Below are 27,895 nucleotides of genomic sequence, written 5' to 3'. Positions count from 1 at the left end.
ACCAAATTAACAAACAAATGGAATTAAAAAAAAGAGACCAGACTACTAATTGCTCTCACAGAAAAGTTCTATTTTTCGAAATCTTTTACTTCCATCATATCCATAAAACTACTTCAAAAGGAATGTGGCCACTGGGGCAAGTATGGTGATTGTAGAAATGATGTACACAATACTTTTACAGCCCTCTTTCCTACCACAAATAAACAGGCTGCTGGACGGAAGGGGGCAAAAGATTTAAATCCCTGCAATGTTGCTCATCATAATGTTGTGTACCTGGTATGGCTCCTGAAGCTAATCTTAGTGCCTCATTCCCCGTTAAACAAAAGTGAGCTAGCGCAAGACCATTATCAACCAAAGCATTAAGATTTGGCATGGAAACTGACTGTCTAAGTTTTTGGTGCAATCCTCTAGACCTTGTAGTGTTATCTCTATCATTTGGAACTTTGTACAGATCAGCATTGGCAATAAACCTTTCTGTAGCAGCATCCCATGATAATTGGTATTGTTGTTCAGCAGAAAGAGGTGCAGGTTCGGTTGCTAATGCCTCTTTGACCTTATGAACAAACTCTTCAGGGGTTTTATACATCAGGCAATTAGGAAATGATCCGAAAAATTCATTGGATGGATGATCTGCACAAATAACAATTTTCCCCATGGCCAGAGCCTCTGCTGTTGCTGTGCAAAGGACATCACTGATACTAGGATTAATAAATACTTTATAGCTGCACAAACACAAAATATGTTAAGGGCATCAGTTGCCAATCAAATTCTAGTTACAGAAGTGAAATCTTGTAGAGGTCAAATTAAACATAGGAAAGAAGAAAGATTACCCGTGGATTAATTCATCTGCATGATCTCTCCCTTGATGAAATCTCATATTCAATGCCAGCTTCTGTGCTGCTGATTGAACCTCCATAGAATCTTCTCCATTTCCAAAAACATCAATGTTGAACCCATTCAGTTCATCTTTTTGTTTTGCAAGCAGATCCACCAGCTCCCTGTAACCTTTTCCCCAAACCATCTTCCCCAAAAAATATGCCCCTTTCGAAAATGATTGCTTCCCACCTTCCCTATCCATAGCCACCTTTCTGCCAACTTCTAGGAATTTTGGACAAACACCATGTACATTGCAAATTATAGATTTTGGAAGATCTTGTGTTGAAGCTGACAAGCGTAAAATCTGCACATCACCACCAAAGAATTAAGGTATCCAGTAAAAGATATAGGTTATTGGGAAAATGCAATATCTATCCCAACCGTTTAATTATGTTATAAAATCCCATCTCAATGATTCTGAGATATGGTGATTCTTATGAATATATGATCCGCACCTTATGACAATATGCACGGGAAACCCAATTGTTGATGTGTTTTACCAAAAATGCCTGTAAAGCTCCATTTTTCTCTCTTTTGATATATTCTAAATAGTTTGTGTGCACCACACCAACTACATGGCTAAACTTATCTGTCCATCGTTTTCCATGATAGTACCAGTTCAAGTGTTCAGGCTCCTCCAATACTGCAATATCAGCTTCCTTATCTGGAATAAATTGTGAAGTATCACCAACAGCTATTATACTCCGTCTCTGCCTAGAAAACTGCAACAAAAGATGGCATGCTTTTATGAGCCAAATAACCGATTCCTTGTTTAAAATTTACATTCAAACACATCTGCAAATAAGTAATAGGAAAAAAGTTCAATATTGACAAATAAAGAGGAGATACAGGTAATCGATAGAACCTTTCCAGGATAAAAAGCTATCTTAAAATCGGATTTGAATCCAGTTCTTGCTTCCAACCAATTCCGAACATAAGCTTCCTGCTCCTCTGGTGAGTCAAAAGTCAATTTATTTGGGTATACTATTTCTTGATCTTCTTTGCAAAGCCAAGGAACAAGCAAAGTAACATTTTGCTTTGCATTTTTAGCCAAATATGCAGCACGAAAAAGAGGATTAATAGCCGTGCCAGTCATCCAAGGTAAACTTGCAGTTGTAATTATTGCTACATTGCGCTTTCCTTCTTCCAGATTAGGTTTCATGCTATCATTCCATGGGCCTGCTTGATAGCGATACCCTGTGCTTTGTAACACACTGGCTATCCTATTATCAAGCTCATCAGTGCTTGAATTGCTCTCCCTTGTGGCTATGTCAAACTGATCCCTCCTCCTATAGTTGCATAGCAAATCCACAGCTTTCTCACATATATCTGAAAACAAGAACAATATCATTCTACATTAAATGTCACAATATAATGAATTTGAGCAAAAAATCCCATAAGATGCTACTTAAATTTTAAATATATGGAAGTGTGAAGTAAGCAAGGATATTTATTAGCCTGTCTACTTCAACAAAACATAACTACTCATGCTCCCTAATTGAGCTTTTTCTAAATGGGACTGAAATCTGATTCTGTTACTGTTCAAGTTCTGATTCTTCACGGATCCCACCTGGATTCTGGCGGTGTCCCTCACAGCCGGAATCCAAGTGGAATCCAGCAGAATCCACGGGCACCAAGGCTGTGGGTGCCCAAAATCGGGCCCCGCATGCCATTTCTACTTTATTTTGAAATCTAAAAACCTTCTAAAACTCTAATTTCTACCATAAAGACCTTGTAATTTGTAATGACATTTTGCGACTTTTGTAAAGTATGAATACGATATAATCATATATGAGGTATTTTATTTATAATTTGACTGGCAATTATGGATTTATGAGTATCATGTTTCTAACAGATTATTATCATGTGTTCAAGGTTTTGAACCAATGATGAATGAGCATTGAACACGTATGAATCTATGATGTATATATAAAAGATATTAATATAAATACACACACACACACTTACATATATACCCACAGTACCAGAACCTGCCCAAATTTATTATTTTTTTGCCAAATCCACGAGAGAGAGATCTTTAGCTAAACCATCACACAAGGCTGCAACCAAAAATGTCAATGATAAACTCTAATCACATAGATCCTCATAAAAAACATAATTCGTGGAATCACTCAACATGAAACACTTGCAAGAATCACAACCAACATACATCACAGACTCTCTCAGCGTGATGTTGTCATGGACTCTTTCAACAGGACAAACCTACAAGGTTCATACATCACAGACTCTCTCAATGTGATGCTGTCATGGACTCTCTCAACATGATGAGTTAGTAAGGTTAACAACCAGCATTTTATCACAGATTCTCTCAACGTGATACAGTCACGTACTCTCTCAACATGACTTCCAACTTCCATCATCTCTCAACGTGATGACATCATGGGCTCTCTCTACATGATGCTCACTACAAATGTCTCATAAGTGAAAGAGTTATCAAGTTGTCCTTACAATATTAATAATTTCACCTAAATAAGAACTCATAATCAACAAGAAAAGAAATTACAGCTGACTTGTTTCCAACAAGAGTCTCAAATTATACAATATCAAAATATTAATAGCATAGATAGGAATGGCGGGGATTCCATAAGAACTCCCTCTCAATCCAGAACTACTTTGATCATCGCAATAGGATCATGGTAGTATCTTCTCTCAGAAGCTGAACATCTCCCTCTAAATATGTAACATCAAAGCAATACCCCATCTCATTACTTCTTGTTGCACCCTCCAACCAAGACAGATTAAAAACTGATAAGATCAATTGTCATAGAAATCAATAACCATACACAGATTCATGATCAATACTCAAAATAAAATACTTCTCTTTGTAGTATAATCTTCTTTTTCATGTGCAAATTCCCCAATATATCCTTCTGCTTTGGAAGTGGGGAGTGTTTTCTGAGTTCTCATATTCAGACAGATTTATCACCACTTCAAGAGGCAAGCAAAGAGAGAGCTCCTCCGCTTCCGCTGATAGATTCCATGTTACACTCCATACTCTGTCTGAGAACCCTTTCAGAACCTCAACCTCAGTTACTCCGCTCCAATATCCTTTGATATCATCTTTGCCTTGTTTCCAAGCCTGATATAATATTGTTCAATGCCCAGAAATACTGAAACTTTTGCGCTCCATCTTCACAGTGAATGCTGATTCAAATAATACAATCTGGCTGTCAGCACTCCTGAAATCGCAAGACAGCTGTGAGAGATGCTTCTTGTAAAGCCAGGATTTGCAAGCAGGTATTGTTGTTACTGACATTGCATCTCATCACAAGATTGAATCTCAACTTGGGTGAGATCCCATTAAACCTACTTGCTCAAGAAAACTCTATGGACACGTCTTGGCATTTGAAGATAACAGTGTCTATAGCCATGATGGTCCAGAGAAAGTACTTCTATGGGTTAACTGAACAGAACTATTGTGCATGAGACTTAAGAACCATACATGGGGATGAAAAATCAACTTGCACATCATATCATAAGACGATATGAGAAAAATGCAGTTTCGGGTTACAAAAGTGAAACAACATGAGCAAACATGAGAAGACACCAGCATAAAGGAAATGGTCATGGAGAAGAAGGCGAAAGAATAAGGGAGACAAAAGACGGGAAATACAAGAATCCTGCATAAATATTTGCAAGAATCCTCGCACAGTTCAGGCAAGGGTCCACAATATCTTTACTCACAGTATACTGTCCATGAGCAAAGATTGAAAGCAACAACTCCCATCCAGAAAACAGTTGCCAAAAGCTCTCAAATCAATCCTCAACAATAATAGTTGGCCCCAGATTTTACAAACATGGATCGGGAACAAGCTTATAGATTTAATCAAAATGAACGGAAGCAGAGAGAGATTAACTAACCAAAGAAAGAACGTGAGATCATAATAAATCTCCGAAAGAAACATATGGAAAAAAATGGTTGAAAAAGGTCTTCACACCAGACATGACTTTTGCACAAACCTGAAATAAATATGCCTGCCTTGATCAAATTGCTAAAAACTACCACATTGATTAGAAACGATACAACCGAAAAGATAAATGTTACACTAAAAGAACAACTCACGTATATAACCAGGAACATAGACACCTCTTGTTGTTACAACAAAAGCACCTTCATTGGGTGATTCTTACCGTACCTACCTCTTCATCTTGGCCCGGAACAGCTGAATGATAAATTATTAATATTGAAATCATGTACTTAAGAAGTTCCTTCCCCTTTCAATCTTCCCCAACAGTCTCTGCCTGACTGATGTTCCCACATTCTTTTCCTCTGCTTCCAAAATGATGTAACTGTTTATGAAAAACAGTCATGAGTAATCAAAGCGCCATTGATTTGCTTTAGAAATCTATCGTATCATATCTTTAGCCTCCGATAAAAAACAAGACACGACATCAAGAATAATACTCCAACAGTGAGGATGAACTCAAACACATGCCAATACGAATAGAACAATAACAGTCCAAAAACTTGAAAGAAACTGCTAAGATAAAATAGGTGCACGACATACAAGAAGACATTAGGAAGAAAAACTCTTGTAAGCATGAACTGACGACGGTAAATTTAGAGATAACCAAGGCATGCGAATTTAGCAAAGATTGGTGGATGATCACTCAATGTTTTCCAGCAGTGACTGTCGCAGAGTCTCAAACCCATAACGGCTCGACACCAACGTATTTGGCGTGGAGATGGAATAATGAGTGTAATGAAAAAAGCACGGGCCACTATAAAGAAGAGTAACCGTCAACTGAAATGCTTGCAGAGCTTGGTGTTCATCGGTATTGATCTGTCCAAACGGTGGGTGAATGATCGTTGTTGTATCCTCTGCGAGCAGTATTTGCAGCACTCACTCCTCCGCATGATGTAGGTTTGAAGGTGCTTGAGATTACTCCAAAACAACTCTGCAAATTTCCTCTCGTGATTGCTTGCCTCCAGCGATGACACAAACTCCAACATACCAACCAAGAATGGTGCTCAATCCTTTTCAATGCCTGGAACAACATTGTAATCCTCAGCAAACATCACTATAGTAACGATGAGTCCAATGGTATAGGCTACATCTAAACTTATTTTTTTCCTACAAAATGAACATCCTTGGGAAACTTAATCACAAAAGAAAACTTTGTTCCCAGAAGAAATTTCAAACATAAAAACTTCATGCTTGCAACACGGTCATTTTTCCAATCTCTAGTCTCGCGCCTCCTAGAGTAGCCAGCGACCTTGATTGTTATCTAATTAGGCTCTGATGCCATGTTAAGTTTTGCCCAAAAATAAGAAATAAACAACGATAAGTAAAACATAACATGCAACATACGCCAAAAGTTACCCTGGGAAAACCCTTCCAAAATGAAGGGACAAACCCAGCCACACAACAAAAGATCACTTTATTGATAATAAAAATGTTCAAGTGTACAATGTTCTTTGCTTGACGCGATATTTATAACAAATAGAGAGACTCTTCACATTACAACTGAAGGTCTCTTGAATTTCCCAAAATATAACTCTTAAATTTACAAATACACAACTCTTCGTATTTCTGAGCCTCAACACATGTTGAATGACACGTCTTTAAATTTTATAGACCAAAACGATAATAACGTCCTTATTTCTAGAGATAAAGATCTCTATCACAGCTACAATCTTCAACAAAAACTAATCTGATAAATGCAAAAGGATTGATGAAAATGTGATGAGGTGAAAAATATCATTCACAAGTCATCACATCTCTTCAAGGAGGACGAGGCTAGATACTTCTTCCACCAACTCATATCTAGAGGATGACGATTTGGATAAGTGTCTGCTACAAAAGCTACCATTAAGGGTATTTAATGAGTAGTATCAACCTTTTTATGACAAAAGCTTTTTCTTAGCTTCTAATTCAAGTTATGGTATTTAGAATAGTGAATCACATATGCTTCTAGCATTGATATTTCTCTTCACGATAGGTTGATCCTATCAACTGTTACTAATCTCTCTGATATGCTTCCAGGACAGATTGATGAGCGAAAGGATGATGAGAGATTGCATTCAAGGGAGGAAGAGCTTGACGCATCCTGTGAGGAATTCATGCAAGCTGAAGAATGGAGACACTTGTTGTCATAGGGCTGAGTTGGTGGCACATACATGGAGACATCTCTCTCTCAAAGAATCTGTTCAGATTGTCTTGTAATCAGTTCTTCTAAGAGGAGGACATGACATTCAAAGGGAGTTAAATTCCGAGAATTCAAGGCACAAGTTGATAGCATTAAGGTTCTAAGATCAATAGAGGGGAGTTCACTTCTAAAAAATTTCTTTGCAATCTCTGAGGCAAAGATCAAGAGGGAGTTCTAATAAAGAAGTAAAGATGTTAGCCAAGTGGGTTGCAGTGTTGCAAGGCCATGTGCTAAAGTCTTTGGAAAAATTAGGGGAAAAAACTCTTCAAATGCATAGAATAGAATTGTACAGTCAATCTAGATTTGACATTGGTAGCTCCACAAACTTATTCTGAGTAGAGTGATCTAGGATGATTTCGAGGAGGACAGTCCTAGTCTCTAGCATGTCAGAAGTTTCAAAAGTGTGTGGTGAAAGCCATTACAGGCAATCTTGAACGAGGAGGTCAAGAGGTTGATACAAGTGCTTGAAGCTTCAAAGGGAGTCGCATCATCATGAAGATTTCTTGCAATGTATATTTCTCTGTGAGAGAAATATGAGGTTAAAGCTCCTGTAGTGTATATTTCTCAGCAAGTGAAATATAAGGTGAAAGTCCTTGTAATGCATATATCTCTAAGATGGAGAAATATGAGGTGAAAGCCCTTGAAACATGTTGCTTTTCCACGCATGGGAGTTGCCATGGTAGATGTCATGTTGAGAGATTCCATGACGACATCATGTTGAGTGACTCCATGATGTGAGCTCATGTATATGATTATTTCCAAACATAAGTGTAGCCATGGTGGATGTCATGTTGAGTGATCCCATGACATTGTCATTGAGAGATTTTGTGATAAAAAAATATTTTTCCACAAATGGGTGTAGCCATTGTGAATGCCATGTTGAGAGATTCCATGACGTTGGTATTTGAAGAAGATACCTCCTTTGCTAAGAGGGAGACTTGGCACACTGTCTCTGTAGGAGTTATCTTTTCAATTTTTCATTGAGAACTGCAGATTTAATCATCTTTGTAGCAGTAGAATCATAACCTCTGATTCACCTGTATATCTCCTATTTGTTTTACTCCATTACTAGATGTATTGGTTTTACTTTAAAGGCAAATGGTTATCATGTTATGTTCTATCACCTAATGACAGTACAACAGTTCTTGTTTTGGCAACTCTTGGAGTGGCATTGCTTGGTTTGGCATCACTGAGGTTCATGACGCTTCATGTATAACGGAAGACTTCTCCTATTCCTATTCAAAAGTTTTAATTCTAAATTATGGTTGACATTTTATATATTCTGCAGTTGCATTTTTTGATTGTTGTTGATGACATATGAATGATATTGTTAGGCATTTTGCGAAGAAGTAGGCAATAGTTGAGGTTTAACCGATCTGTCAATATGTGCCAGTGGGATGGGAGTCACAGGCAGTCTTCTTGCGCGTGCTCCAATATAGTAAAGGGCTTTCAATACCGGACATGGCATATTATTGTAGGGCTACGTTATTGTCTCAAACATTTAATGATGTTGTGAATTAGGTTTTGATACATGGTATTGCTTTTGTGCATTCAATTGTTTTTATGAGTATTGTAAAATGAACTCCTATTACTATTCAATAAAGTAACATTTTTTGGCATGGTTGGGGTTTTCCCCTTAAGTTGGAAGGTTTTCCCACGGTAACTATTGTGTCTTTTGTTTTGAGTTATATGTTCTTTGTATTGTGCTATTTCTGCTATAAAACCAAAACCATGATCATTATTCATGCTATAAGGGCACATAAGGCAATAAGCCAGACGACTGTGAAATGGACTGAGCTGATTTGTCAGAGCTTTGAAAAATTAATGATTACTCCTTGAAGCATGCCTATAGAGAAGCCAACAAGATAGAAAAAATTTTGTCCAAAGAAGAGGTTGAGCAAAATAAAGTTTTGAAATTATCTAGCAATGAGCACGCCTAGGACATTCTAAACATATTCCTACACCAAGATCAAGGATCTTGTTGATGCAAGTTTTGTTCCATTGCAACATGCAACATCAAATACTAAGTATTCCAAGATGAAATAAAATTTCCATCTCTCTTAAATAAGGATGCTCATAGGCCAAACAATGTAAATCACTTGGTTGATCAAATGAGACAACCCCAAGGTTCCTTCTAATTGTGGACTTACACTCAATATTATAATGTAATATGTTAGTTATCACAAAGGGGCTTATGTTGTTCATTCAATGGATACCAACATGACTTTAACTTCTTCAATCATGTCCAATGAAACTGCATTGGAAAGGGTTTAGAAAGCAATTCTACTCCCAGAATGCAAGAAACTGTAGATGTCTTTGTTGCTCTACCAGACTTAGTCTAGCGAAAGACATCAACCAAACTAGTGAAATTTCCTAAGGTAAATGTAAGATGTTCAAACTACCACCATTCCATTAACACCATCCATTGATGCATATCAAAGTGCAAGCATATATAGAAGTTAAGTTCATAAATAAGTCATTTAACCATGCAAAACAAACTTAAAATCAGCAAGCAGCTAGTGGTTTGGTCTAAGCGACTTCACCAAAGATGCATCCAAAATATCTTTCATTCAACTAAGCACTACTTCTACTCAACAAGAGATGAAATCCTATTCAAAGTGAGGAAAAGTAAAAACCATGCAATACTCTAAAGCAACCCACTAATTCACCATGGAGATCAACAATGAATCAACAAATACTTTGATGGCATTATGATGACAAATTCCAAAAGTCTCTTCAACCCTACTCTCTAGTCTATTCTCCTCTAATGAATCCAATCTCCAAAGCTCATGAGTTACAAATGAGAAAGCCTTTACCTTTTATGGTTGCTCAATTACAATGAAGGGCCAAGATCAATTTAAGATCACGGGCCAAGTTTATGCCAACACTGTCCTAATCTGCCTAGCTTCTATAAACTTTAAATGCTCATCAAATTACATGGAGGCACCACTCTCTGGGCCAATGAGAAAATTACAATGTTTTTGAAAGCCAATGAGAAAATAGATAAGGTAGAGGCGCTAGATGCCTTCCACATGTACATGTGTAACTGGAGCCTTTTGATTGTTTGAAGACGAGTGTGTGCCACCTTAGCATCCTTATCTCCTAGACTTGATTAATTTTTTTGGTGATAAGAAAATATCTCTTGATAGTCAACATTATCAAGCCATTAATTATGATGGTTCCCAAATTGCTTCATCTTCTCAAATTTTCTCCATCTTTTGAAAATCTTCTCATTACACTTGTAGGTTTTGGAAGTCTTGATTTTCTTGGCCATGATCTACTTGGTGATGATATCTTTCCTATAGCTGGATCCTTTGAAGTGAATTTGGATTTCCAAAGGAAATTCAAGTTTTGATAATTTTCTTTGACTTTTAGGCTTGCAAATTTTTTCCTTTGTTTTGAACTCCATCTTGATCTTAATCTCTGAGTTTGCATTTTCAACTTTGAGCTTTGACCTCAAACTATCTTCTTGCTTAAAGTTTTGAGCTTGCTTTTGTCATCATCTTTGTTCTTTAAACATCTCCTTGCTCCATATTTACCATACAAAAATAAAATTGCAATCTATAAGTTACAATGTTTCGAGTCCACATAAGGGATTCCAATCTAGTTTTCCCCTTGAAACACATTTTATTCTTATGGCAGAAATCCCAAGATCTTGGGGTCTACAATCTGATTTGAACTTGATTTCCTCTTCGTTTGTTCACAAACTTGCTCTATCCCTTTCCCCCTCATCAACTTACCCCTCTAAGCGTCCTTTTCCCAAAAAATTCATGAAAACCCTATCTTTGGTTGGCTAGGGATTTGGAAAATTGGGAATTTCGCAAGAGTGTTATTCCCAAGATCTTGAGCATTCTAACCCATATCTTGCATGTTCATTTCACCATTCTAAGTTCAATTCATGTTTGGAATGTCCTCAAAGTTCACTCCTCTACGAATTTCAATCTGATTTTGCAATCCAAGTTAGTTGAAAGGAGGTACAATTTGTTTCCATTTTCAGATTTCGATATTTTCTCCAAGTGTTTGGGTTGATTCCATCATCTTTCCCTCAATTTCGTTTTTCTTCATTGGCACTCAACTTCCTAGGGCAAAGATTTGGGGAAGTTGGGATAAGACTTGGGTAGAAATTCCAAGATCTTGGAAATTCCAACCCTCACTTAGCAAGTTGAGATTCCCAACCCTTCTCCCTTTCCCTACTTGTTTCGTCCATCAAATCTTGTCCAAACATAAAATTTCATCATCTCAAACTCAAAATCTCAGGATGCTCTTTGACTCCCTAATGGACAAAGTTGCTCAAACTCAACTCCCTGGTTGGGAACTTTGAAAATTGCTACCACCTAGGATCACTACTCTTACTACCAAAGCAAAAAGAGGGGGTTCCCATTTGCAACGGGGTGATGGTGTAAAAACCTCACAACAGGTTTAATCATAGATTCAAGGGACGTGCGAAACTTGGATTTGAGATATTGTCCCAAATCTCCTTGATTGCTTGTCATGCCATCCTGTCGATAAAGATCAAAGACTTTACAAATAAGGCACTCCACAACACCAATATTCATAAATTTAGAGCGAAGAAGAGAAACCATATTTCCGTGTTTCATCTAGAACTATACACAAATAAGCCTAAAAGAGAAACTCCAAAGAGTATTCACAATACAATTTCTCTAATGGCAGAAGCAATCCATGTAAAAATAACGGGAAAACGTTTGCTCCAAACCCATATCCATGATGCTACATTAACGAAGCTTTTCCTAATAACACACTTAGAACCCTAAAGACTTTGATCAAAGAGAAAAGTGGGGAATAGAATTATAGTTCTTGACTTTCAAATCAAATATATAAGGACCATCGCCAAACTACACAGAGGTCAAACGGAAGGGCTGGTTGGCTATTCAGTCTACATTTCTACAACATGGAAAAATGAAGACATGAAGCAAGCCATCCTACGGATAAAAGGGGCTAAGTGTGAACAATATGGAAACCTATGTAATGGCTCATCATAAAAGTCTCTTCTTTCTAGCATAGATCGAGTGACTAAAAGAAATAATAGAAGGGTTTTGCACCTCTTCTATTGTCAAGCAACTTGGAAGATTAAAAATAAGATTGGCAATACACATGAGAATCGATATTAGGCAATATGTATGAAAATAGATGTATTCTTTATATATAGTAATAAAATAGGAACTAACCCCTTGCTAGCAACTTGCAAGATTATAAATAGATAAAAATACAATTTACAAAACATGTTTGAAATTGTGTTTTATATCTTTCTATGCATAAATTATTAAATATATGTATAATTGCCATATCCAACCATATTTGTAACATGGGATCTTGAAAATCCGCCAAGTCTGTATCTGATACTTTCATTGTTTTGTGCAGTGAAGCTAACTGTCCTTGTGAATAATTACATAAGGATTCTGCTGACTTTGTGCTGAAGTAATCGGAAATATTCTTCACTCTTGGAATGTTAAGACTTAAGTACTTTTAATTACACCATCATATATATCTTAGCTTTCTAGATTCAATCTTTAAATCAAATCATAAAAGAATAAAACAATATCAAATATCTCTGCCATAGGTTACCAAACTGAAATATCACATTGAAGCTTCTAGCAGTGAGCTCTTTCTTTACCTCTTCTTACACCGAGTTGATCTAGTAATGGCTCAGATTGCTTAACAAGACTTGCCAAAAGCTCTGGAACATCCAATGGTGCCACATCCTGAACCCATAAGAGAATTTAAAATTATAAAATAATTTGCAAATATCTGAAATGAAAACAATATAATTTATTGCCCAGATGAGAAATCAATTTATATTGTGCAATAGCAAAGAAAGAAAAGTGAGCTTTTGAAAAAGGTCACATTGATATTCATTTGATTCTGTATTCTAAGGTACAACCTAAGGTGACTATTAAAGTGATATTGTACCATTTAGCTTATAATGGTAAATTTAAGTCATTTAAGCAATATAGTTAGTAACTTTCTATTCTGCATGTCAGTCAGTTTTAGTATCTTTCATTTGTGTTATTGAAAAATCCTCAGTAATCTTCTATATAAGATGTATTCCTTTCCTTTGATATTAAGAATAATCAATTATTAGAGCATAAGTTAGTTTTTGGTTATTTTTGCTAATAAAATTCAGGGTCCATTATCTATCTAGAAATTTTGAGGAAATTTCTTAAGTCTTTTTTTATTCATTTGTTCAAAAACAAAAATTGTGGGGTTTATATACAGGTTTTGAGAAAAAAAATAAGTGTTTTACCAAAAAAAAAATGCAGTTTTTGACCTTGGTTGACCTTGGAAAGCGTGGGACTCTTAATTCTTTTGCAATGTTCGCAAATTTTTTTCCACTTGTGGAGGTGTTTGCACCCTGATTCTTTCATGTTTTCCTGTGATTTTTGGAACAGAAATTTATTACAAAGTAGTTGGAAAATATTTGCTACTTATTAACAGTGATCAAGAGATCAATTTATACAAGAGACTGAATGATGTTTCCTTAAGAAACAATAGTGAAGAATAGAAATATTCTGTTCTAGAAACATACAACTACATATTAGAAACATTCTAATATTTACAGAAGATTACAATAGATAACCATTAGATACTAAACAGAGATAATAGAAACTATCTATTATCGTAATACCCTCCCTTAATGGTTAATCTATCTAGAGCACGAAGCTGTCAAAAAGCGTAAAAGGCAGATTTTGTCTGCTCAAGGTGCTCCGCACTATTCACTGTGGGCTGCGAACCAGATTGCTTAGATAGGGCAGCTAAGCGCTTCCGACATTCAACCTTCATATGCCCAAACTTATGGCAATAATTGCACTGAATGTTTTTCTTCCGGGAGCTTTCTGAATTTAGAGCAAAGGATGTTTGCTTAGAAGACTGCTGATGGTACTTTGGATAATGCTCCAAAACAAACCACAAAAAGCCATGATTTTTGAGGTGAAAAATCAATCAAAACCCAACATGCGTGCCATAATTGCAACCGTTGAACTTCTGATTTTCCTCAAGCAAAATATTAGTCAGAGATGCCATAGCACATTTTCCAATGAAAAACGTATCTATGAAGACACGTTCTTCGAGCCAAAAAAGGAAAACCCACAAAATTTGAAAGATAACCCAAAAGAGAGCTCGAAAAACCCAGAAAGAATAAGTTGTTGATTTTTGGATCCATTGGCTCAAAAATCGAGGCACGAAAATCAAGGCACGCAAAAAAATAGACGATAACCTAGTTGAGAACTCAAAAAACCCACCAAGAATCTGTAAATTGTTTTTAATCCCGTACAAAAAATTAGGGTTTGAACAAAAACGGCCCTACTGCAAAAAATGGGAGAAATGTGCAGAAAAAACAGATGGATTTGGACAGAAATGGGTTGCAGAACCGAACCAGAAGTCGGCGGATTCAAATCTCTCAAAACAGAAACCCTAGTTGGATTATAGAGTGAGTTGGAAGCAAATATGCATGTAAATAATTTCGAAAATAAAAGGCAGATAATTTCAACCAAGAAATTATATTTATTTTTGAAAAAATTTAAAGTATTGGCTCTGATACCATATTACGAAGTAATTGGAAAATATTTGCTTCTTATTAACAATTATCAAAAGATCAATTTATACAAGAGGCTGAATGATGTTTTCTTAAGAAACAATCGTAATGAATAGAAACATTCTATTCTAGAAACATAAAACTAAATATTAGAAACATTCTAATATTTAGGGAAGATTACAATAGATAACCATTAGATATTAAACAGAGATAATAAAAACTATCTATTATCGTAATAAAATTATGATTCCTACAGATTTCCTTTTAGATCCACACAAGTTCTCTATTCTTGTGACGGAGGGTACTTGTTTTTCTGGCAGAATTTTCTCACAAAAATTGTTGCTTTCTACAATTGGTTTTTGCATGGCTTTTTTGATAAAGAGGCTTTTTCATGAGTTTTTCCCAAAAATTGTGGTTTTCTTTTGCTGGATTTTGACAAATTTTCTGACAAAATCATGGGTTTTTTTATGATTTATCATTTTTCTACAAAGCAAAGGTTTTTGTCAATTTTTCCCCACAATCATATCTGATTTCAGCATTGCATCTAGGGTTTAACAATTTTTCCACAAAATCATGGTGCTGTTTTGTAGCAGCATTTTCTACCAGTTTTTAAACAAAAATTGTGGGTATAAAGTATTTTTGCACGATCATTTACAAGAAATTGTCGGTTTCAGATTTTGCCAAGTTTTTATCAACAAAATCACAGTTTTTGAGAAGCTGATTTCTATCTTGGTTTCTATGTATCTGGATAATGAGAGGGATGGCTTCGTTACCAAACATCGTGTTGGAAGGCACTCAACCTGTTCTTGTTCTTGGTCATATGACAAAGTTCTGCAGAAATAAATTGGTTGATCAAATATCCAACCCGGGAGGATCTCAACAGAAGACTCATCTAAGGGTAGTCAGATTTCTATGAGAAGTAGTCAGACTTCTATGTATTTATGACCAAAAGACCAGAAAAATCTGCATGGTAGGTAGCAGAATGACCATTAAGGTTGAGTATCAAAAAAATATTGTAAAATTTAGCCTATAAAGATCATTTAAATCATTTGAGTAGTTTAGTTAGTAACTTAGCTTTCTGCACATCAATTAGTTAGTTTTAGTAACTTCCATTTGTGTCTTTAGTTCTAGATCATTTCATCATGGAAAGATCATCTGTAATCTTCTATATCTCCTTTGTTAATAAGAACAATCAACTATTATTTCAGTGACAAATGATACATTCACAATGTAGGAATGGTAACTTCAGTACCCAAAAGATATTTAATGCCATAATCTTCATTTATAGCAGTAGCCAGACTGTGCAGGTAACTGTCCTGATTAGCCAATGTTTCTCAATTTCAAAAACAGAAAATATAGATGGACAAGAAAAAACAAGAGAAACAAATATACCTTTGGATCTTGGTAATCTGTCAGAGTAATTTTCTGTAACAAAAACAAATATAATTAGAGAACTGTTGAAAAATGGATATCACATAATCTCTAGCTGCATTGATTGCAAGTCTTCTGAATGTCTAGCTGCATTGCTTGTAAGTAATTTGAAACGAAACATATCTATAATTAAAGAACTGTTGAAGAATGAGAAGCTATTGCATAATGTCCATTGCATTCTCCCCTTTCTACGAGCAATTATAGTTAAAGCACAATAATGTTAACTGCAATTGATAGTTTAATTGAAACATAACAATAAGCCTTTAACCAAATATTGATTTCCAAATATCAAACTGATTGTGCTGATTACATCATACATTTGTTGAAAATTTAAATAAGAATATGAAGCCTTTGAACTACCACAAAGTATTTTTCATAGCAAGTACTAAATAACCACACTGGATGCTAAGATTTAGTATACTAAAAAAGCATTAGGTTATAATGAAACGGTCTATATGCCGGAAATAGGATACTGGAAAATAAGAATTCAAATATTCAAGTCAAGTCACATTACAAGAGAAAACGCTATTAGATTGAAGACTCCTTTGTAGAATCAAAGAAAATTCACAAGAAACTAACTTTTGCTGTTGTGCAACACTGATGCTGTCTTCCTTAAAATATTGTAATGAACAAGATTTTGGATTTCCATGGGATGCATTCATCTAAAAAAAGAATATCATTATCTCCCATCAAATCTTGAATAATCGTTCAATCTTTTGTGCTTGATGAAGTCATTAGTTACATTTGAGTGTTGGAGCCGAATTGTCTTTAATTATTTGCGATATATATGTATTACTAAACACACCCATAACATAATAAAGAGAACCCGTTCTTATGAAAAAACAATCATAGAATGATAACTCCTGTGAATATCATGAGATATTTGTTACTGTTATATTTGAATCTGAATCATGTGATATTTGTCAGTCTTAATTTTGATGTAATGTTACTCAATATAAGTTAAAACTTATCGAACTCTCTCTCTCTCTCTGCTCTCTCTCCTGCCTTCCTGCCGTCCCCATCCTCAATGCAATGGAACATAGTAGGAAAGACATCTCCATCTGCTATGATATGGCCTCATTTTCTGGACAATACAGAGTACTTAACTATTAATAACTTCAATAACGGTAAAATGCCACTGGCTGTCAATGGAATTGTTTGTCTGCTTTTTCTCATTTCTTTAAGAGTTCAGTATCCCATCATAACAACCGTACCATAAATATCACTTGCTCATATTGAGATTTAGAGGTCCAATAACACCAATAAGCCCTTGTTTGGGTTCCCAGGTTCTGGGGATCTTGATATACTTCTCTTCATATCATGCACATCGTTGTCAGGATACTGGTTCTTGAAACACAATAATCTCTTCAGAAATATAGATTCCTTGTTTGAACTTTTCCAATATAAATCATCTTTCAAAAAAATATCTTCACTAAGACAGCTAGAGACTACTCGAGAAGTCTAGTCAACACAGTATTTAAGTTTTCCAACATTTTGGATTATTTTGGAGTACTCATCAGTAGGTTCAACTGTTTAAATATTGAGATTTACAGGTCCAATAACACCGCTAAGCCCTTGTTTGGGTTCCCAGGTTCTGGGGATCCTAGCATTCATCTCTTCATACCATGCACATCCCTTGTTAGTATAAGGGTTCTTGAAACACAATATTCTCTTCAGAAATATAGATTCCTCATTTGAATTTCTCCAACATAAATCACCTTTCAAAAAAAAACTTCACTGAGACAGCTAGAGACTGCTCAAGAGAAGTCTAGTAAACACAGTATTTAAGTTTCCCAACATTTCAGATTATTTTGTAGTACTCATCATTAGGTTTACCTATTTAAGAAAGAAGCCTATGCATCAACAGAAGAGGAGGATAGTATAGTATGCGTATGCCATGGTGTAAGGTATGAGATCAACCTAGGCAAAGGAATGTTGAATGAATATTAAATGATTAGTGAATAATTAGAATTAATAATTTTATTAGTTAACTTGAAAGAACTAACCTAAATTTCTACTATGAGAGAAAGGTGGAGCTAAATACCAATGGAGTACTTTTCAATTTTATAATTTATTATGACTGTGCGAGAAGGTGATTGGTAGACTCAGGACTCCTATGGGCTTTTCTATTCCGATTCAGAGCACCATTGGGGTGAAGCAGGGTTGCCCACTTTCTCCTACTCTATTCGGATTGTATATTGACAACCTTGAGGATTTCCTTGTGAACTTCTCACATCCTAGTGACGGGTGTTATTTGCATCAAGTTTTGATCTCCATTCTGCTTTTTGCTAATGATGTTGTTCTCTTGGCCTCTTCTTTTGACAGTTTACAGAGACTCCTTGATGGTTTGGCTTCTCTTTGTGATCAGCGTCAACTCGTGGTCAATCTCGCTAAGACTCATATTATGATCTTTAATTGCTTAAAAACCTCTCATCTTCATTTCTTTTTCTAAGGGCAGGAGATTAAGATCACTTCTTCTTACACGTATCTCAAGGTAAAGTTTTCGAGACCCCGATTAAGTTTGAGACCGTTTATTCAGTCCAGAATTAGTAAGGGCATGGGTTCTATGGACATGCTTGAAAGGTGGTGTTTCAAACATCATTTTTAGGAAATCTCGTCCAAGTTGTCCCTCTTGGACTCATTGGTTAGATCGACCGTTCTTTATGGCTTGGTGGTTTGGGCGACTTCTCTTCTTGCTTCTGATTGGGCTTCTATTGAGTGTGTTCAAACATTGCTTTTACGGCACATCATTAGTGTTACAGACTCACCCCCCACAGCATTGCCTTAGCCGAGTTTGGAGCTCATCCTTTCAAACTTGCGGCCATTTTTTACTTGATTTGGTTTCTCCATTGGCTTCGTGGATTTATGGATTATGATGCCGACCAACACAGATACCCTCATCTCGCATACTGTTCTTCTATTCATATTATGAGATTTGACACTAGCACTAGATCTCGCTATTGGTACACCCAGGCCACCTATTTGTTGAGTTTGATTGGTATAGACATTGATAGACTTCCCCCATACCAATTCTCACTTCATGCTCCTGCTCACCTCCTCCCCTCTCATCAAGAGTTGAACGAGGATGTTCGACAGGATTTCTATAGACAGTACATTATCACTACTTGGAGTATTCCTCCTAGTAGATTACATCCTAAGATGGCCTTTTATGCAAAGAATTTTCTTGAGATTCAGAATGGTATTATTGTGCGTCCTGCTTATCTTTATCGGCATTGGTGTCACGCCCTACGATTCTCTTTGGACTCCTTCAGAGTTGGCTCTCATCGTCTTCAAGTCCGGACTGATTGTCATATGGCTAGTGAAGATTGATTTTGTAGACTATGTACTTTGGTGGAGGTTGAGATTGAGACCCGCTTCATATTCCGTTATCCTATCTGCTACGAGATTAGAGGAAGATTTTATTGTCTATTCAAAGATTGTTTCTCTCTTTCAATGTTCTTCAACTATGTTGACCAGTGATGTCTTGCCCTTTATCTTCGGGAGGCCACTCAGCTTCGTGAGCATACCCTGCAGTCAGTCATACCTCAAAGCCATACCTTGGACCAGCTCATCACCACCTTTTTCTCCCCCTTGTCTCCACCACGGGGTGTGAAAAGGCCATCCAGCATCATTCCCTCCAGATCGGTCAAACATTATACCAGTCTTTCCAAGCAGCGGCACTCCTCCAATGGTTATCGGCGACAATCCATGACTTTGAATCATCCACGTTTATATCCTTCTATGACTGATTTCTTTGTACCAAGGAGGGATCCTTAGTCCTTACCTTGGAGTTTTCTGGCCTTGTACCTTATTTTGTTTCTTCTCAGTCACCGTTTGGTGCTCTTGTTTTTGCTGGCTCTTTTGTTTGTATGCTCAGTCCCATAAACCCTTGTGGTTTTTTGTTGGACATTAATATTATTATCTTATCTTATTATGTAATGATCCCATCTTTTGGCCTTCACGTTCTCCAAAGTCTAAGTGGAGGATAAGAAAAAATTAGGGCCAAAATGAAGTTGATTTACTCAGTTTCAGGCATACTTACTATTTTTAGTAAGTCGACAGGACACAGTGCAGCTCAATTTTGGTGATTGGATTCGATACTCCTCGGTGAGAGCTTTCCGATGAGCTATCACTCGCATTATTCGGAGTCCAATTGCTAATACATTTTAATGCCTGAAGTTTTATTAAAGTAACGTCTAATTTAATTGTAAAATATTAAAGTGTTACTTTAATATTTATTTTTATGGTGATGTGTACCCAAGGGAGACATAAGGGGTATTTTAATATATGTTTTATATATTACACATCTTTTATCCCACATTGCCCATATGAGTTGAGCGGACCCTTGGAAATAGAATAAAAGGAAGCATTTGTGGCTTCATTAAGCAAGTTGAATATGAGAAGAAATTGGTGTGTGAGTTGCAGCTTTGTTCTTGGCATTTGAAGACGTCTATCCTCTCTTGTAACATTCTAGACGTCATTCCCTTGGGGTTTGGCCTTTGGAATTCTTTCTTATTGGCTTCATTATCAGGCAGTTTAGTTGCATTTCCGACTACAGGCAGATTTGATATTTTGCTCATATCTTCTTCACTACTTGTCCGACGCTTATGCCGCTTGGAGGGAATGGTATTATGAAGGTAGTGGACTGATTGGAAGACAAAGTATTGTAGCAGCAAGTTCGTAAGCATGGGCTGGAGTATTATGACAATATTGCTGAAGTAATTTGCCATGTATTTGGTTTTATGAATTCTGAAAATAACATTTTATTAGCAGCCGTTCATTTCCACTTTGCATATTATTGTAGTTTCTTTCTTGTTTATGTTGTATGATACCAATTCCATGCACGAAACACAACAAACAAATAAACGTTTGATTTACGGAGTTATAAGGGGTTTTAAAAAGTTGAATGCAAATTGTTTGACATAATTCCTTTCAGCAATTTGGTTTAGTTTTTGGGACATCCAGGGGTGTCCATTACAGTGGTATCAGAGCTATAAGTCCTGCCATCCTGTGGAGATCATATTGATAGCCGGATAAAGATGTATATTAGTCCAGATCAAGATGTGATGTTCAAACAGTTATTGGGTACATTAGAGAAGAGCCAACGTATGCAACAGGAGCAGAATAGGCGAATGGATATGATGTTGCAGCTTATGGCTAGACAGATGGGCATCAACATTGATGATTTGTATGTTGCTCCAGAGCAGAAGGTAATCGATTTCTCAGGTGGGATTGAGACACGTATAGAGCCAACCAGCTATGATGTTGGTGATGTGGGCATTTCGGCAGAGTCAGTAGAGACATGCGTGCAAAGTCAGGAGACCACATATGAAGCCTTGTCAGGGGATGATGACGTAGCAATAGTGGAATTAGGAGAATGTGAGGATACTATCATATCAGCAGCCACTTCTATGTCAGTTGAAGCATCCAATGAGGAGTTTAATGGTATAAATGCAGTGGTTGATGTATTTTCTAATGAAGCCACACATGTTAATGATTATGAGTTTTCATCAACTACAAATTCAGTTCAGTTTTCTGTTGCAGCAGTTAATGTTGTTCCTATGTCCATATATTTCGATGCGGCAACACCTATTGTTGATACAATTAGCATGAGTAAATATGGTTCACCTACAACTACATCTTTTTCAATGCATGATGGTGATAATATGCATTCCAGTCCAATATATATTATGTGGATGGATAAAGGAAAGAAGACGTTTCATAAATCTTCTATGGAGTTGCCTTATGGTGACATTCTGACTTCATCAGCACAAGTTTTGAATGCTAGGCTACAGGGGTTGGTCCTGGTGATGCGGGTTTGTAGTTGGTTTAACTTCCATATGGGTATCACATATTGGGATCCAGGTGGAGGTTGGAGTCCATTTTGTTACTTAATTGCTTGAGGACAAGCAATTTCAAGGAGGGCAGATTTGTAATGATCCCATCTTTTGGCCTTCACGTTCTCCAAAGTCTAAGTGGAGGATAAGAAAAAATTAGGGCCAAAATGAAGTTGATTTACTCAGTTTCAGGCATACTTACTATTTTTAGTAAGTCGGCAGGACACAGTGCAGGTCAATTTTGGTGATTGGATTCGATACTCCTCGGTGAGAGCTTTCTGATGAGCTATCACTCGCATTATTCGGAGTCCGATTGCTAATACATTTTAATGCCTAAAGTTTTATTAAAGTAACGTCTAATTTAATTGTAAAATATTAAAGTGTTACTTTAATATTTATTTTTATGGTGATGTGTACCCAAGGGAGACATAAGGGGTATTTTAATATATGTTTTATATATTACACATCTTTTATCCCACATTGCCCATATGAGTTGAGCGGACCCTTGGAAATAGAATAAAAGGAAGCATTTGTGGCTTCATTAGGCAGGTTGAATATGAGAAGAAATTGGTGTGTGAGTTGCAGCTTTGTTCTTAGCATTTGAGGACGTCTATCCTCCCTTGTAACATTCCAGACGTCATTCCCTTGGGGTTTGGCCTTTGGAATTCTTTCTTATTGGCTTCATTATCAGGCAGTTTAGTTGCATTTCCGACTACAGGCAGATTTGATATTTTGCTCATATCTTCTCCACTACTTGTCCGACGCTTATGTCGCTTGGAGGGAATGGTATTATGAAGGTAGTGGACTGATTGGAGGACAAAGTATTGTAGCAGCAAGTTCGTAAGCATGGGTTGGAGTATTATGACAATATTGCTGAAGTAACTAGTGAGTTGATAAATCTGCCATGTATTTGGTTTTATGAATTCTGAAAATAACATTTTATTAGCAGCCGTTCATTTCCACTTTGCATATTATTGTAGTTTCTTTCTTGTTTATGTTGTATGATACCAATTCCATGCACGAAACACAACAAACAAATAAACGTTTGATTTACGGAGTTATAAGGGGTTTTAAGAAGTTGAATGCAAATTGTTTGACATAATTCCTTTCAGCAATTTGGTTTAGTTTTTGGGACATCCAGGGGTGTCCATTACATATTAAGCCAAATAAAGTCTTCTTTTTTGCTAATATGTTGAGCGCTAAAGTTTGATACAATACAGCATCTAAAATCTATGTCCATTGTACCCCAACCTATAGACAAGGTGCAAGTTTCCTATCACATCAATTATTCCAAAATCCAAAAAATGTACAAGTTAAATACATAATCACCATGATTAAGCAGTTGGCTAGAGCAGTGTAAGCACAGAAGGATGCTATCAAAACATACAAAATAAACAAATATGACAAAGGTGGCATGAAGATAGATAGAATGAAATTGGCTTAAATGGCATATAATGGCAAAGCTATGTCATCAAATCACTAGAATACATTTAGGGGTGTTAAACTGATTGAAATGGCACATCTAAATCTAACTGTGGTAAACTCATTGCCTTTCCAAGGCAAACAGCAACCCACACAGTGGATTTACCAATTTATAAAAACACAAATTCAGTGCATAGCAATTAAAGTGACTGGTGTGATTCAGAGGTGAGCTGGAACAGTTTACCTTGTATAAAAGGATGTTTTCCAAGGTCACCGGGAGACGGGGAGACTTTGAGGTCTCCGGTACTGGTACTGGTACCGGTACGGCAATTTTTCAAATAGGAGACGGGGGTACTTGGAGACGGCAAATTTTTTTTTTTTTTTTTTTTTTTCAAATAAATTTTTAATAGTTTAAACTTAAAGAGTCTAATACTAAAAGTAAATACAAAATTTCAAAATTTCAAAATAGTAATACCGTAAGACTAAAAGACTAAAGTAAATAATAAATTAATAATACTAGTGTTGTCACATTAAAAATTAAAATAGATTCATAGAGTCAAACTGTCAAAGATTATAATAATAATAAGCGGTCAGATACAGAAGTACATTACTGAAATAGATTTTAAAACCTGAAAAATTGGCATTGCTACAAAAAATTTGTGAAAATTATTGAATTATTCAACATCAATGCATGCATAGAGACACACTTAGGATTTCTATTTTCTAACTAAGAGTTAGGATTGCTTAGTTTAAAAGGGAGTAAATCATTTTGTAATAGTGTTTTTTTTCCAGTTACACAGATTCAACTAACAAAGATTCCTATATTGGTACTAGGATATTGCCAACAGCAGATAAACAGGTATGAATAACAAATACGACTTATACATCAAACTGAAACATGATATCCTCTTGAAAAAACAGAAATATGGGACCAAATACATTCATGTTAACATACATAAAACCTCTAGTCTATCACTGTTATCGCTTAGTCTTTATCAGCAAATAGATGCTTGGTTTTCATGAGGAATAATACTATTATCAAGCATTTGCATATCAGATTTCTGTAACATACGTAATACTATCTTCTAATGCACTAACAACAGTTTTTGCACCCTAATTCCTCAGCCGCATAAATTTATGTGATTTGGGATCTTTATAGCAATCCTATACAGCTTCCAATATGTTGTCTTAGACTTGTATCGTGTTCCTATAGGTCACGTACATCACCAAGCAGTTGTTACGGAATTCATATAGTACCTTAGATTTTTGCATTAAAAACATTTAAATGAGGGCTAAAATATATAAAATTATTTAATATTATATTTTACATTTATATTTTATCAGGAGACTTCGGGGAGACTTCACTTTTTGGATTAGGAGACGGGGAGACTTCAGGAGACTTCGTCATGAAGTCTCCAACCTTTTTTGAGGTCTCCGGAGACGCAAAAAGTCTCCGAGACGCCACTTTTAGGGGGGGGACGGGTCTCCTGGTAACCATGATGTTTTCCAATTAAAATGATAATTATAGAACTTAATGAATAATAAAGAAGGCAAGGAGGAGCTTACAAATAAATATATAGTGAAGGCCCAAATTCAAATCCCTATAAGCAATGTTTAGTTATTGAATAGCTAGTTGAATGGAATGATTAACTTTAATGCAAAATTATAGCGAAGCCCAAATATTTGCAGACCTCTTAGATATTGAAAACTTAGAAGAGTGAAATGAATTTCAATAAAAAATAACATAAAAGCCATAACTCAAATATGTTGACGACAAGTTAGATATTAAAAAGATTAGTTGAATGGAATGAAGTTATATACAAAATTATAGCAATGCCCGAAAGTCAGTCCATGGAATACATGTCAGATGTTGAAAAGCTAGTGACAGGATTAAAATTAAATGGAAGGCATGTTAGATATTGAAAGCCTGGTTGATTAGAAATAAATCAAATGCAAAATTATTTTTAAAAAACTCAAAAATTCAAATATGTGGAAGATATATCAGATATTCAAAAGCTTAGTTGACTGGAATGAGGTTAAATGCAAAATATAACAAAAGCCCAAATTTTAATCCACGGAAGGCATGTTAGATATTGATAGTCGACCGGGTGGCAGCAAAGCCAATCAAATCCTCCAAAAGGCATATCAGGATATGCAAAACCTGAATTCAATTTGTCATAAAGGATGTTCAGCATTGAAAATCTTCTTGAATGGAATGATAAAAATACAGTTCAAGTAAAGCCCAAAATTCAAATCCACAGAAGAATTGTCTAATAGGAGAAGCTAATTGAGTGAAATAAGCATAAACCTCAAATTATGGAAAAAATTCATATTCACATGTAATGCATTGGAATTGGGTACTTGTTGTATGGTACCCAATGGAAGCCACAGGACTCGGTTTGAGTTTCAACCCTGGGCATTATTAGATTGTTTCCCAATCAAACAAATATTAAAATTTACTACAATACCGCATCCAACTCTACCGACCACTAAAAGGGAAGACATGTCTGGTACTGAAAAGCTAATTGAATGCAATACGCTTAGACATGATCTGATGACGAAGTCCCATTTCCAAGTTAAAAATTGGAATTGAGTACTCGTCACATGTTCCCTAATGCAATCCAAGTTCCAGGGTTCAGGTATCATCCCTGAGCATTGCGTAAGATTATTAAACAATCGATTAAAAATGAGTAAAATAACGCATCAAACTCCATCTATCGTGAAAAGGAAGAGAGAGGCATCAAAGAGAAGAAGTTGAATACCAAGTTTTTCTTCACGTTTTCGATGAATTCGGAAGCCGACTTTCCATAATCAGCTCGCTTATCAAAATCCTTAAGGCCGTCTTTGAAAGCCCTGAAAGGCTCCCACTCCTTGAGAGACAGAACCTCCTCGCTCTTCCATCTGGGGGCAGGCACCTCTGAAACCCTTGTAAGAGCTCTCCTTCTCACGTTATTCTTCCTCCCGCCATTAGCAATCCTCCCTTCTTTAGCACCGTTTTCCAAATAAAACCCATCGTCGTCAACAACCTGGTCGGCCCCAAACGCCTTCTTGATGACAGACAAATCAATACTCGAAGACGGACCCCATTTGCTCAAAATTTCACCATAATACTGAGCAGTGAAGTCCGGGCTGGTATACACACGGCGCATCTCCGTGAATTTGGGCTTCAACTTCTTGAAAAATTCCAAATCCTGCAGAGAAACATTACTCCCACTGTTGTTATTATCAAAACGCAGGTTGGTGTTGCTTGTATTCACTAGATTTTCCCACTCTCTGTCGAAAGAACTGGCCAGGCCTTTCAGAGGTTCTTTGATTTTGTTGGCCCTTGCTCGCATTAATTTAAGGTCTGCGTTTGCCCCTTCACGGACGTCCTTCCACCCTTTGGAAATGAAGGACAGAGCCTTTTCTGAAGTTGAGGGAGGACAATCTGTAGCCATTCTCGCCATTTTCTTCACTTCCTGCGTATCAATCCCATCAAGCGTGCTTCGAAGGCCTCCGCTCCCCTGCTCTAAATGCTTCGGACTCTCCTCAATTTCTTTCTTGAACTTTCTGTCAATTTTCTAGTAGATTTCGATGTAAGGCTCCTGCATTGCCACGCAATCTGCCAGATCGGACGGCTTTTGATGGCGATTTGTGCACAACTGGCGTTTTGATGCGCCACGAGTTTTGTGTGAACGGGGCCACCAATACACGGATGAATATGGGCATGTATATTCTCCTGAATATTCGCGTGAAGGGTTCTCGTCCCTTCTGCCTAAAAGCGTATATCCTTTCGACAAGAGCAATGTGCGGTCGAAATGTGTGTAAACCTAGACATCTTTGTATTTTTTCCAAAGAATTTGTCGGCTTGACTGAAATTTTGTAATTTAGCTTACAGCTGTAGGTGTCCACAGCATAAACGCCTCTGGAATTCCCGTCCAGTCGATGATGTTGATAGAAAAACGTTTAATTTCCAGGATTTTCGTTACTAGAAATAGAAACTTACGGGCCGATTGGAATTACATAATATTACGGATTCACACTCAATAATCAAGTCATATTTATGTTATGGATGTAGTTTAGAGGATTTCGGCATGTTTGAGGAATCCAATGAATATGGCAACAGGAAGCTTACAGAGAAATAACCTCAAATCGTAAAACCTGAAATTCGCCATGTGTTTTTTGAGCTCCATTTTCTATTGAAACGAAATGCATGGCGGACGAAACGAGCCCACGCGGGGAAACTGTATTCGTCAAAGTTCTTTTTACTCTTCGAAAGTGATTGCTTACTCCGATATTTTCTCACAAATCTGATTATACAAAAATTCTGCAGAACAAGGACTTCAACTATTTATTTGAGGAAGATCAAGTGAAGAGAACAGCGGAGTTGATTATCAAAATTCAGAGAAGAAGAGACAAGTTAACCAAAACTTTGCAACTGACTAGTTTGGCTCCTGACTCGGGAGGGCGATTGCATGGGTCCCATAGACTACTTTAGTCTCGTGGACGTCATTAAAATCTATCATATCATATCATATCACCGTTATTTCAATGATTTTTTATTTTATTTTTTATTTTTCTCGATCTGTTATTTTGTTATTATACAAAAGTCCATTTGTTTTGGATTTAT

At 36.4% G+C, this 27,895-nt stretch overlaps 1 protein-coding gene across 1 annotated transcript; it reads right to left on the bottom strand.

The window, feature by feature from the left end:
* Positions 1–49: 49 nt before the first annotated feature.
* Positions 50–26,768, bottom strand: DGD1 (UDP-Glycosyltransferase superfamily protein). The gene is made up of 7 exons (XM_089811391.1): positions 26,049–26,768; positions 15,989–16,021; positions 12,680–12,767; positions 1,742–2,205; positions 1,332–1,598; positions 831–1,180; positions 50–722 (listed from the first exon to the last, which is right to left on the bottom strand). Exons 1-7 carry the CDS (start codon positions 26,730–26,732, stop codon positions 191–193), a joined length of 2,418 nt encoding a protein of 805 aa, XP_089667517.1. The 5' UTR covers positions 26,733–26,768; the 3' UTR covers positions 50–190.
* Between the last annotated feature and the right edge of the window lie 1,127 nt (positions 26,769–27,895).

The sequence above is a fragment of the Cupressus sempervirens genome, chromosome 11 (genome assembly GCF_028749045.1).
Source record: "Cupressus sempervirens isolate cs-2001-9-10 chromosome 11, ASM2874904v1, whole genome shotgun sequence".
Classification (NCBI taxonomy): Eukaryota; Viridiplantae; Streptophyta; class Pinopsida; order Cupressales; family Cupressaceae; genus Cupressus; species Cupressus sempervirens.
The sequence above is the reverse complement of the archived record's forward strand: the minus strand, read 5'-3'. Positions and strand labels throughout refer to the sequence as shown.